Consider the following 14,383-nt stretch of genomic DNA (forward strand, 5'->3'; position numbering starts at 1 on the left):
TATGTGCTAATTAAATATGCTTACAAAAATAAACTGTTACCAGTTTATTCAGCGTCTTTTTTTCGCTGCAATGAAACACTTTTTCGACCTCAAAACCCGAATCTGTTAATGGCTTATTGTACTTCAGTCAAGTAAGCAGTACTTTAATAAAATCAATGTTTTGGCGTGAGCAACTCATAGTATCAAATACTTAATGTATAAGTTAAGTATAAAACGCATTAGTTATTTAAGCTTTTCTGGTTAATAAGTGTCGCTTTGGATAATACTCACTTGCATTTTCTTTGAAATGTGAACATCCATCCAACTAGTGTGACATTCATGCGGTGAAAGATAACGAAGGTGCTTGAATTCTCTACTCTCGGTCCTTGTCTGTGAAAGTTTCGAAGTCTAAAACCAACGTGTGGTATGAAACAAGGAATGCCCGGACCGAGCTTTCAATTTGATTAAGTCTAAATTGGACGAAGTTATATTATATATAGAGAGAGAAGAGCACAGGTACTGAAGTTGCGGTACACTAAACCTCGAATCAGAGGTTATACGTCTTCTCTCTGATCAATTACGACAATTTAATTTGTCTCATAGCAATAAATCTTATATGTTAGAATTAAAAGTCTGTTTTAAATTGTTCTACAATTTATTATCGTTCTTTGTTATGTTTATAATAATATTTATCTAACGTTACAATAGTGATATCACAAACATTTATTTACAAAAAACATGTATGTACAACGTCCCACGTAGGACTCACTTCGACTTGTTTAAAATTTTTATAATGCCAACAGCTATACAATGTTTAACTTATAAACGTATTTAGCTAGTATAAATTATTATTTTTAAAGTATCATACATGATGTGTTAATTCTGTCAACTAACTATAACAATAAGATGTTCAACTGAAATCGTTACGAAAAATTATCTATATGTATAAAATCCATAACACATATCATATATTATATAAATTAGTCAATAGTTTCATCACAGATAACGTTCATTCCTATCAAAACTTTATATTTTAGTAACACATAATCGCTCTCTTGTAAGCCGTTAGCTCGTCAAGTATTTCAGCAGTAATGCGAATACGATAAAAGCTGTTGTTGTGTGTTTGAAGATTGATACAGCACCTGAAATAAATAATCAATATTACAATAGAAAACATACAGAAAAAATAACAAAGTAAACAAAGGCAGAACGAAACCATTTTTGGTCTATTCAAATAATGCATGTGCAAATTTTATATGAGGCAATTGTTCGTATGAACCTATTTTTGTGAAAATAAATTGGTTTTTCGACGAAACGTAATTTACAAAAGCAACTATGCTAAAATCGGCCCAGTCACGCAATGTCGTTGTTCGATAATATAAAAATTATGAGAAAATCTAGAATCTGCTAATAAAACCGCAAATACTGTTACGAAAACATATTTGTTATTACAGTATTTATACTTTAACAACGTAATTATATTCGCGCTACTTTTAATAACAGATGTAGATTTGTATATCGTGATAATATGATAACTTGATATTAAATATACATTTTTATTAAAGTTAAGACAAAAATCCCTATTGGAAAAAATAAAGTTTAACCAGTACTAAATCTCATCATCAATATTTGTTAAATAAACATACTTTAGAATACAACATTGTCTCGTTTAATGAATTTATTACAAAATATACTTATAATGGTCAATATGTTTCACACGGATGGAATACATATAGGAATTGCGATGGTTTATTGAGCTTGTAAGATAAGGGATTACTCATTCATTTGCAAAGATGTAGGTGTTAGGCCTACAGTTTGTTCCCAAAAGCTCTCTATAATACCATCGCTACAGAGTGGCATTTAAAAGTTACGCAGAAGTCACAACTTTCTAATACCTTAAATGCGTAAAAGAAATTAGGCGCATAGAGTAGTGGTGCAAAAAATATTATAATTTCTGATCCATTTTATTTAAATTTTTATAGCGACCCATGAGATAGACATTTTTTTAATCATCAACGTAGTTGAAATGATTTTTTTCGTGAGACGCTTATGTTTCTGTCTGAATAAACACATCATTTTATAAGACAATAGTTTTGAATAATTGAAAAAAGAATGCATAATTTATTTTATGTAGGAATCTGTATTGGTCACATCAACGTAAGTACGCGATCTGCGTCGCGTCGCTTGGCACTCTATCTGGCGGCTATTGGAACTGTATTCAGTTTACTGCCGTCACAAAAATAGATAAAATTTTTAAAAACATAATTTTGTTTTGCTTTTTTACTTGAACTAGCTCTGTTAAAAAAAAACCCCAAAAATTTATGACTTCAAAAAAGTTTCTCCTTACACCAAAAAAGGTCGAGACACTTGGGTATGCACAATTGCTCTAGAGAGCTTGCGCCACAACGACGCCATAAGAGCGCCTCCTCCTTCTCAGAGAGCGTTTCAAAAAATGCTACATCACCAGAGAGCCTGTGCTCTTTGGATACGGCACCTCTCAAAATTTTATATTTAATTATAATTAAATGGTCGTTCGAGTGAATTAATGATGTTTTTATTTTATTAAAATACAATGGGCTAGATTTTATTGTATTAATAATCTATAAGCATCCATTGTACGGGGGATGACAGTATAAACTTAAAATGTGTAGAAAAAAAAACTTTATCATTGATGAATTCAAAAAAAAAAAAAAAGTTTAGATATGCATTTACGATCAATGGACTCCATAAAGTGTTTAAAACTAAAATTTTGCGTGCGATGGGTGCAAAAAAGCAGACCCATTACTTTTTCACAGATACATTTTAAAAATCAATCAAGATGTTTTTTTTTAATATTTCTGAGCTTTGTAACTTTACTTTTTGAACATCCCTACATAATTGTACATATATGTATTAACCAGAATCTGTATAACGATAAATCAAATCGTGGAATTATCGCGAGTTAAACAAGCAACGTTTCAAATTCACACTACAACATAACTATATACTATATAGTTCTTCGGTATACACACAAACTTACCATTGTTAGGGTTTTGTTTATTGCCTAGGATAAGCGCTATTTGCGGTTTGTCCTCGTCTAGTGTCAACCGAGCGTCGGCGCTGTACAAAGAGAACACTGTGGCTTTGCAAACTAAGCTCAGTTGCCCCTGCTGGAAAACGTCTTGTGTTATTGGTATGATCAGCTTGGAGCCACTTCTCCTCTTTACGATCTCCTCTTCTGTTCTCGTTCCGACTTCGTTACCCTGCCTCTCCGTTTTGCTCCTAGACGTGATGGACTCCACGTCCGAGTCGTAAGATCTGGTCGGTTGACCGTTTGGGACCTTCTTCCATTGAGTTCGGAAACCGTCTTGCTCGTAAGGGTTGTAGTTGTCTTCGGACGATCTTATGTCGGCCATTTTATTTAGGGCTCTCCTCGAGCGGTGCTTAATCGACTCGTCGAAGAAGCTCCCTTTGACTGGTTTTGTTTCGTCATCGTCTAGCACGATAGGCACGCCTTTAACCTACACACAAAAATCAAATCATATTAAAAATTATCTACGGTAGGTTTTGCATTTACGTTAACAAATAATTAAAATATTATTTTTTTGTTTGCTTATGGATAGTTATAATTTTTATATTATACATATTACAAGAAGGGTACAAAAAGTTTAAAGAAGTGTCAAAAATTCTGTGCCTAAGTGGCAAAATGTTAAATTTAAAAAAAGCAGAACCCCACATTGACAGGTCTTAAATGTAGGTTGTTACAGAAAATTGTGTGTGTAATATGGTATAGTATAACTCGCAAGTTTTGGGCTAATCGATTAGCTGCGAACATTTAATTTTATTTAAAAAAATAGTTGAAAAAATCGTTCATAACAACTAGACCTTAAAAAACAATTAAAACAGAGCGGAGATATCAAAGTCTCTGCTTATTCTTAGTTACCATAGCAATGACTTTGACAAAATCTTGCAAAATGTAATCTTGACATCTGATTGATTTATCATGCTTAATAATTGAATCCCATGGATAAATACTTCTGACCTTTATCTGTACTCATAACTAAAAAAATATAAATAGGATTGTCGGTCTCTCACTATTGCGAGGTACCGCAGCTATCGAATGTGTGAATATCAGACGCTCGTGTTTGGGTTTTATATATAATATATTAAGTTTGATTAGCTCAGTTTCTTTTTATTAGTTTTTAGTATTTATCTTTTGAATTTTGCTATTTAAACTACTGTGTAACTGTGCGTTATATAGTGAAGAAAAATGAGATGAAAAGGCATTTTTCTACACTGCATTTTTGTTTCAGCTAATATTTATTATATATTTTATAAAAATCTCACAAATTTAATAAAAGTATTTAAATATTGTATTTTTAAGCTTTAAATCATTCTTTAACGCTATATTATAGTACTAAAGCATTTCTAGATCAGACGTATTAAATTTAAGAGAGACTATTTGGAAAAACAAGAAAATTACATTAACCATTGTCTTTTAGTTTAGTTATCGTATTTTTTAATCTCGTTTATACATTAAAAATTATGTTTTATTAAAATAAGTTTTATCTAAAAGTAATAAAAATTTCTAAAATCAATAAATTTAATGAAGGTAATTATTTTTCATAAAAATTATAATAAAATAATACTGTTTCTTAAGATAAAATAAATATTTTCAACACTGCAACAATTTTAATAAGTATATGCATTGTAGTGCTATTTTTTTTATCAAATAAATCGTTAATTTTAATTTTAAAGTGGTATAGTTTTTATGGTATCTATCTTAATATTGATGTTTTATAGTATATAAAAAATTATGTTTGAAAAACTGTTATTTATTCCACAGGCCTTAATGTGTTTACCTTTTTCTTTAATGATGACGTCAAATCTGAAAATTTAGATACATTGAATTTAGTAACCAGAGAGAGAAAAGTCAAGAAGAATTTAAAGCAATATTTTGTAGCATTTCAATAATATATAGATTATTTTTGGGATAAAAGCGAGCAAAATATTAAAATAACTTTATGTTTAAACAACATTTTTAGACCTTGTTTTTTTGTTGATTGAAAGACATCCGTTTTAATAGCTTAAATTACAGTTAATTTAAACAAACTGTTTTTTAGTTTTTTGTGATTAATACGTATTTTTTTACATTACAGATTTTTAACTTACTCCTTAAGGATCTTTCAATCAGTGTTTTTAAATAATCAATCAGTGTTTTTAAATATCTTATATTATAAAAAATTAGTGTTTATAAATATCTTTATTTTCATTATGTTCAAACTAACTAAAAAAGTGGATAATACTAATTTTTTTAATATTGTAATACACTCTTATAGAGCTTTTTTATATTATTATCACATGCTTTCGGTACTAAATTTTATAAAATAATCCAAATATAAATTTTGTTGTAAATATATTAAAAGCATTTTTTTAATCTTTGTATAAATAAAAAGAAGCTTTTTATTACAAAAATTATATTGGCTTTCAAGAAAATAAATCCTAAAGCGCTTGTTATAATTAAAGAAATAAGTTTCACTTTTTCTGTAAGATAAAACAAAAAGAATTCAGTTTATCTATTAGATATTTTTCACTTTATAAATAAAATAAATATAGTCATTTAAGGTCGTAATGGCACCATTTAGTATGCAATTTTAATAATACATAGCAAGAAATTGGTTAAAATTTAGTAAAAGCTTATTTTTCTGCAAATAAAGCAAATAAAACAAAAGGCAGTGATTGATTAAGGGGTATTTCTATGGCAAAATATAGCAAATTTTAAAGTTATTTCTATTATTATTTAAATATATTTTTATGTGTCGATATAAAAACTGTTACTAACTATGAATTAACTCACTGATTTTGGTACAAAAATAAACTATTGTCTTGTAAAGCGAGCTATGCAAATAATAATTCTGTTTACAACAACATATGTAATGTGAATTTGGATTGTAGATACAATGAAAACAAAAAAATGACATGCATGTGACATTATCAAATACCTTACCAGATTATAATATTTGATGTGAGATTTTTATTCAAGACATATTGACATGTTTTGAAAAAATATAACCAAATCATATGTTGTATTTTTGCTCTATTCAGCAATAAAATTTTCATAGTTATTTTTAGTCGTTAAGACAATATGATATAATTTTTTGTAACACGCAGTCTTACATCTTTACCTAAATCGCGCAATTGTTTTATGGCGTGTCTTTAAAGATTTTTAATGATTCTGAAAGCTGGGGTTGTCAAGAATCTAATTAAAAGATCCATAACTTTCTTTGTAACCTTTTATAATAAACTTGAATCTGAAAGCTGACAAGAGTTACCACAAGCCCTCACAACCACAGGACAATCAAGACACAAAATAACAGCATAGATTGCTGGCATCTATGAGTTATATTAAAACCCACAAGTTAAAAACATTATTTTAATTTCGGTTGCTATTATTTATTTATTAGGTGGGTTTTAGTAAATATTTAAGTTTATTACAAAATGGCATCTAAAAATATATTTTTTTTATACCCAAAGCAAGAATCAGAATAATTTTAAGAAAATTATTATTAGGTGAATTAAGTGAATTATTAAGTGTATAAATTTTATAGGTTTTTTAAAATAAATATACATATACTTATACGATACAATTTTATATTAGGAGTGTACAACTATGCATATTTTTCATACAAAAAAGTGACATTAATAATTCTTGCATCAATATACTTATGAGATTGATATATTAATTAGTAATTAGAATTAATATAAGTAAGAGCTTTTTTAACCTTCAACAATTTTAAGCTAACATTTTTAAAAATTCTCTGAATAATTTAATACAAAATAATTTACTTTGCTTTATTAAAACAATTATTAAAGATAACAACAAGAAAATAAAAAAAATGCAAATACATAATTACCTACGTTACTTCCATCTCGTTTAATTTTTTTCTTTTGTACCTGTCTTATATTTATAATACATTTACTTCAAATAATATTTACGTACAGTTTTTCCGTTAAGGATCCACGTAAGATTCGCCGGAGGGTGGGCAGGTGGAGCAGTACATCTTACTTTGAGCATGTCTCCCACGGATACGCGAACTTTTTCAGAGAAGATAACTGGTGCTGATTCTGGCAATTCTAAACAACAAAAAAAATAATTATTTTAAATGGTAATATAAATACTGCTGAAAACATTTTATCCTTATTTTAATAAGAGCCCGCAAGTTTTCAATAGAGCCATCGATATTATTAAGTTTCATTTTAAACGGCGCTTGTGAAATGTATATTTATGTTTGAAAACTTCAATAGATGAAACCATTACTTGATTGAATAAGAATTCTATCTTGAAGTTGAAAATAATTTTGCTAATTTATTTAATATACAGCGTTATTAATTATTGAAATAAGTGAGTTCTTAATAAGAAATATTGTCAAGGGCTCTTGCCTGTAACATATAATATTTTACACTTCAAAATATTTTAGTTTCAGTACTTAAATATAATTCGCTATAAATAATATATTATTTTTAAAATTACTTTAAAATAAATATATCATTTTTTAACATTAATATTTCACTACGTATGTACATACACTAAAAGTCGATTTTGGAAGAGTTCAAAAATTAATTATACTTGTCCCTTTTACATGTAATGAAAATTTAAGTTATATTAGTTAGCACTTCTGATTTTTATAACTTATTTACAATTAATTATAAACAGGAACAAAATTTCAAAAAATATTTTTTATATTGTCATAAAACGATTTTTTCGGAAGCAAATAATATTACAAAAGAAAAAATAACTACAAGAAAATATATGTAAAATATGTAAATAGCTAAATATAAGATGAGAGTTAATATGCAGCTTATTATTTATTAAATGTATTGTATTGATTTTTCATTTATAAAGTCGTTTTGGTAAAAGAATAAAATTGGAGTCTAATCGCGATATCCATTTTTTGTAATAAACTATTTATAGAAACAGATTAGGCTTAATGCTTAGTCACGCTAAATAGCAAAAAAATGTACTAAATATTTATTTTTTAAAGCGATAATCAAGCTCTTAAGATATTGATTAATTTCTATTTATGTCGTTTCTATTATTTTTAATTACAACATATTAGAATTTATGTTTTAATTATTTTGCTGTAAGATTATTTTTTTTAACGGGTGCATCGATTGTTAAATCATTTATTATTGCAATATTTATACCGATTTATAATGAAAATAAATAATAAAATTGATTAAAAAGTAAAAAAATAAATGTAATAAAAACGAAATATAATCAGCTTTATTTTACAAGAAGAGGTATTTAAAACATGCCTATGAAGCTAAGTTTGTGTTTGCCGCATTATGTCACTACAAACCATTTATTTCGAAAATAACTTATCAAACGATATGCGTTTTAAATTATATAAAGTAGTGTAGTGAAGTAATGCAAATGTTGAGGACTTTGGCAACGATATAATAATATCATATAATAAACTCTTTAACACAGTTCATAACAGTAACATCAAATTTAAAGCACCCGTAGAGCCAGGGTTATAAAAAGCACGTCAAGTTCAATCTTATGTCATTGTTTTCGTTACGATTTTAATGGTGTAACAATTTTGAAATCGTACGGTTTATAAAATGTTTAATTTATTAGTCGCAAAGACAATTTGAAGAAAACAACTAGAATTGTGGACCAACAGCTTTTAGATTTTGCATCACGATAGCGTACTAGATCACATTTTACAATTAATTTGCTAATTTTTGGCTAAAACAAACACCGTTGTAATACCGCAGCAATTACAATAATTATATATGACCTTAACGTTTTTTTCTTGCTCTCAAGGATCCTAAGGATATTGAAAGCACAGTGTTGTGCTACCATTAATATGTGATTCATATATAGTGGACTTCACAAATATATTTGATGAAAGTAAAAAATTAAAATAGAAGTGAATTTTTTTAAGACTTTTTGTATATTATTTATTGCAAATTAACTAGGCATTTTTTAATAAAGTTGGATACAAACTTAAAAGTTGATTTCTATTTAAAACTTTTATCTCACTAAGTTTGTCATTAGCTTTTTCTTAGGAATTATAGTTTTTTTCTTTTAAAGGCAATTTTAATATTTATAATATAGTTACCAATTAATTTTATTATTCATAATAAGGGTTTTCTGTAAGGTAGGCGGATCACAACTAAAATAAGAAAGTATAAATCAATGGTTTTTAAAGTAGATTTTTACATCGCGGCAAATTCTTTTGTGCAAAATTAATTTTATTAAAGAAAAAATTCTGATTTTTTAGCTAATTTACTAAGCAAAATTAGCAGTTTTCAAAGGCAAAATCCTAAAAGATTCTTAATTGAATTTTTTAAACAAAATTAGTGGTTTTTAAAGGGCTAGTTTTATTTGTTATTTTTTTGTGTTATATTTTTTAGAGTAGAAATCATCCAATGGAATTGTTCAAATTTTATCTTGTAAGTTACTAATTACCACCTAAACTGTATGTGGCTCACGACCCCTGATTTATATTATTAGTGTTGCGATTAAATCAGCTTATTGTTTACAAAAAATTAAACATACTAAGAAAATTTAAAACATCTAATTTTAAATTTTGCTAAATATTTTTATTCGAAGAGAAATAATTAATACAATCACGCGTCGTTAGTGGCAAAAAAAAAAATAGGAAAATTGACTATAAAAATATACATATCAATGTGTTAAATGATTTGTATTTTTGAAGAGATTATTACAGCAGCAAGTATAAATTGAATAAGTTAAACTTAAAATAACTAGGGACTGGATTACAACGTAGTAGTTTTTTAGTTGTCCTTTGCGAAGATAAGAATGAATAAAGGATTTCTGGAAAATTTTTAGTGCCATGTTTTTATCGATACACTGCCTTTTCATATTGAAAATTTATTTCATATTATTGTACATTTGCTACTCTGATCTTTACGTTTTAAAAAATCATGTCAAGAAACAGAAATCTTATTACAAATATACATTAAAAAACATATTGTTTGCTTAAAATTTAAAATGTTGTTATAATGCCTGCACTACACTCTGTGGAAATTGGCCAAAGTTGGCCAAGGACGGAAAATATAGTGGGTTACTTCGGTCAAGTTCAGTCTTTAATCTCTCGGAAGTTGTCCGAGGTTACCGAGAACATAAGGTAAAGTGAGGGTAATTCAGTCGACTTGGCCAGTTTCGAGCGCTTCCGAACATTGTCGGCAAACGGACCGAAGTCAAAGAAACCGAAATCGGAGCTGCTCTTTTGAGCGCGAGTGGTGAGATACTTCCCCTTTCGCTCTCTTGCGTGTTAAGTGACGAGAGTAAGAGAGATAATGATATGGTTTTTCGCAAACTGAGATAGAACAAGTAGCTCGGTTCAATTTCAGTATGCGCGTAGGCGTCCTATGGTTAACACGCACATCGAGCGCTGCATCGTGGTCACGTGGTCAAGTTATAATACCACATGCTTATCGGTACTTCAACAGACTCTTACTTACATCTTCAAATATTTTAGGGCACCAAAAGAGATTAATTATATTTTTAAAAGTATATTTTTTTAACAGATATCTTTATTAAATAATTTTCATATAAAATTAAATAATTAAAAAATAATTAGTGGTACTTGATTTGTTAAAAAAATATCCTTATTTATTTTCCTAGATCGGTTTATATAAATGTCACACCATATCAAATTCTTATTTAGAATCGATGGCGACAAATTCTAGGATAGTCACAGATAAGGTGTTTGTATTTTGAAGTATCATTTTTATACCTCATGGCATTTTGCAAAAGCTGACAAAGATTTTGCGTAAATTAAATATTTACGACCGAAAACTTTTCACTGATATTGTATAGGTGAGTGCCCATATAAACTTTTATAATTATAAAAAGCGTAATTTTAATAATATAACAATTCAAAAATTTTAATTATTTGGCAGATTTTTCGATCGCGCGCAAATATGCTAGCTGTACATGACAGCAGCCGCCGTGCGTAAGTCATTCACGCCCGCCGTCCGGACGGCATATGAAATTTGTGGCAGGGTGGCCGCTACTCGGAAGTCGGCGACCTCGGCCGACTTCAGTTGAACTTCGGTTCGGACAACTTCCAGAGAGTGAAGTGCAAGCATTAGGTTGCTAAAAGAAAAATACCAGTTTTTTGATAAGAGAATTAATTAACTTTAGATTTGAATAATGAGTTAAAATAAAATATTTTTTTGTAAGGCTGCAGAAACTGCTATATATACTTTAATAAAAAATGAACGATGCAAAAGTGGCTTAAAAATGTGGGTGGTGTGTCATAGAGATGGAGAAGCTTATATGAGTGTTTTTATTGGTTGATAATTAGGCACTAAAGACGATCTCGGTAAACTTCAATATATTTTTTTTAATCTGAAAGAAACTATTTTTATATATAATTTATTGTAAAAAATCGGCAAAATTTACCAATAACTGCAAAATCTGATTCTTATACCATACGAAAAGCTCCAATTCTTTTTCACGACAATGCGCGACTACACGTAATACGATTAACCCATTTTAAGTTTAACTATTTATTTTATTAAATAGTCATTTAATATTTGTATTACCAGATTAATTTATTTTTGACATTTTAGATAACCGTAATCATAACAACTATGAATCTTACTAAATAACTTATCTAAAATTCACTATACAAAAGATAACATAGATACTATAGGTATAATAAAAATAAAGGCTTACCAACAACATGCATAAAACTCGTCTTCATAGCCGTATGAAACGATGGTGCATCAGCAGACACTTCGCACCTATATCTTCCCGATAAAGACGGCAGAACACCCCGTAACACCACGGTTGCTGGTCCGGATCTTCCCACCTGAGAACACATACACATAAAATAAATAGATACTGTAACCAACATTGTATGAAAATTCTAAAGGTACACGCACACACATAAACGATATTTAAACGCAATCGCCCCCCGATAAGGCTTGGCCCGGCGCGGCGTGGCGCGATCTTGGCTTTTGCACTGATACTTTATTTTTCTACGGAGTTTATCCACAACCAGCCTATACAATAACAGTAACCGTTCATATTTACGAGTCCATATTATAACGGCGCCACTTTCTCCCGGCGAAAGCTTGTTTAGATTTCGCCTTGCACATAGTCGTAAAATCGCTACGTAACGGCCAATAACGCGCCGGATGACTACGGTAAAAATCGGCTTGGATATAAACTAATGTAGTCCGCTAAGAAAAAATAAACACGAGTTATACCTATAAATCTATCACTTTGCTAAATTAAATATTATTTTATTTTTACTATATATCTGTATAAATTATCTTATAAAGAAAATATTTGCTTGAGTAATTTTATTTTGAAATTGCCAAAACTTAAGAGACAATGAAACTATCACCTGATTTTTTAAGTTTTAATTTTTTAAATTAAAAATTTCAATATTAAAAATAATTAAAACAGTACATTTATCTAAATAATTATTGTATTATATTAAGAACATATCGCGTTATCATAAAATACAGTTAATGTTTCTTCACTGATTTTACAGTGTGTTGCTAGATTATATTTTTAGGAGTAGTTTGACTTACTGCATAAATGTGTTTTTATTATTATTAAAATATAATTTTTAATAGGTTTCAATGGTTGCAAAACATTCAATTTTAAGTATAAAATAAATAATTTGCAAAAAAATCAGAAATTCTAAAAATATATGAGAGTCCATCTGTATCGTTACCTGGTACAGTTTAAAGGATTGTGTAGTTTAAACTAATGATAACCGACATTTTCCTAAATATAATAGTAAAGAAATATAGATTGCACGATTTTGCTTCTCTCGTAAAAGTTATAGGGTAAATTTTTTCATGTCCTAGAAGTAGCACCAACTTGGCTCCGCATTTTTGGCAAGCGGTGAAAGCTCCGAATTTGGGTGAGCTTTCGCGCGAGCCGGACAATTAAGTCCGCGCTCAAATTCGAGCTTGTAATTGGAGCGCTTTCGAGCCTGCGGCAAATAAAAGCACCTAGAGAGAGAAAGAGAGAGAGATGGAGTGTAGGCTTTTTGGTTTAACAACAGCGTGATACGGCACGTACGCTGTGTTTATTAACAGTAATTTTTTCACTAATTTAATTTGCCAAAGCTGCAATTACGAACAGTAATTAACCGCCGCTTGAATATAAAAATCATAAATCTTGGAAATGGGAGTTTCAAGGAGAAAAAGGTGTGTTAAGTTTGAGCGTTGCAAAGATTATTTATGGTCTATAGCTCTTTTTTATGGTGAATTACACTAAAGAACATTTTATTTTTGATAATACTATAAGATGCTACAATAAAAAACATTTAATGTAAATTTTAGGAATTTTTATCAATATCTTAATAAAAAATTCAAAATCTAATTTGTAAATTAAAAAAAGAAACCAATACTGATGAATTAAATGTAAATTTAATTCAAGAAACATGAGTGATATTAGGAACTAAAATACACTATAGAGTAGTTTTAAATAAAAATAGATTTAATAGTTATAAAAGTATGATTGAAGATGAATATTTCGGTATTTATAAATAAGGTAGAAAATAATATGTATTTAATATTAAACAAGGATGTACTGGAAACAAAGGTATTTTTGGATAGTTAGGTATAAGAAAACAAGTACGTCCGGGGGAAATGTAAATTTGTATAATAATATTCCTAGAACAATCCGCAGCGGGTTTCCTCAAGGAGATAAAGAAAGACAATACAATAATAAAATATTTTTTTAATATATTCTGTGGATGTTATTATTTTAATTTGTATATATGTTTATTGTAAAAATAATTTGCTATATTAATTATATAAATTAATAAAATAAAATAAATAAATTTATTTAACGCAAAAATATATGTATTCATATTTAAGCAGTAGCATTTATTTTTCGCTAATAAGGCTGTGATTACCACTTAGTCAATTATAGAGATTTTTGCGATCACCGTGAAAAAAAAACTTGTCGCATATACACATTAAAAACTCAATAAGCAAAAACGCTTTAAGAGCAGCTGACAAATAAAATTATTTTGCCTTTGTATGTAACGGTCTAAAATTTTCAGTAAACATTCTGGTTTTTTTTCATTTTTAAGAAATAGAAATTTGATTTTATTGCTCGTTTTTTTTGAAATTTTCGATTTTTTATATATAAATATATAGTATAGGAATATATTATTATAGCAAAAATTTTTTGCTACCTTCACCGTTTTCATTTTTGCAATAATTTTTAGCTTGTGAATTAAATGATTTAGGATAATTTAAATATGAAAGAATTGTAAGTATTAAGTTTGTTCTGTTGTTTATCAGAAAATTTTTGGTTTTAATAAAAAAAAGTTTGTGTAAAACTTCTGTACATTTTTTGCAATTCATGCGCAAAGCTGTATCACATTTTATTGTTAATGTAGTGAATCTA

General features: G+C 28.4%; 1 protein-coding gene across 2 annotated transcripts in view; it reads right to left on the minus strand.

Annotated features, from left to right (window-relative positions):
• Window positions 1-615: 615 nt before the first annotated feature.
• Window positions 616-14,383, minus strand: part of LOC148228051 (uncharacterized) — a 272,383-nt gene continuing 258,615 nt past the window's right edge. For both annotated transcript variants that reach the window (XM_088201001.1, XM_088201000.1), the window contains exons 4-7: window positions 11,678-11,813; window positions 6,959-7,092; window positions 2,999-3,479; window positions 616-1,121 (exon numbers count right to left, since the gene is read on the minus strand). In XM_088201001.1, the coding sequence (XP_088057127.1) occupies window positions 1,045-1,121; window positions 2,999-3,479; window positions 6,959-7,092; window positions 11,678-11,813 (828 nt within the window). In that variant the 3' untranslated portion in view covers window positions 616-1,044. The remainder of the gene's footprint in view (window positions 1,122-2,998; window positions 3,480-6,958; window positions 7,093-11,677; window positions 11,814-14,383) is intronic.

The sequence above is a fragment of the Plectrocnemia conspersa genome, unplaced genomic scaffold (assembly GCF_051122295.1).
Source record: "Plectrocnemia conspersa isolate PC_06_02 unplaced genomic scaffold, ASM5112229v1 ptg000012l, whole genome shotgun sequence".
Taxonomy (NCBI): domain Eukaryota; kingdom Metazoa; phylum Arthropoda; class Insecta; order Trichoptera; family Polycentropodidae; genus Plectrocnemia; species Plectrocnemia conspersa.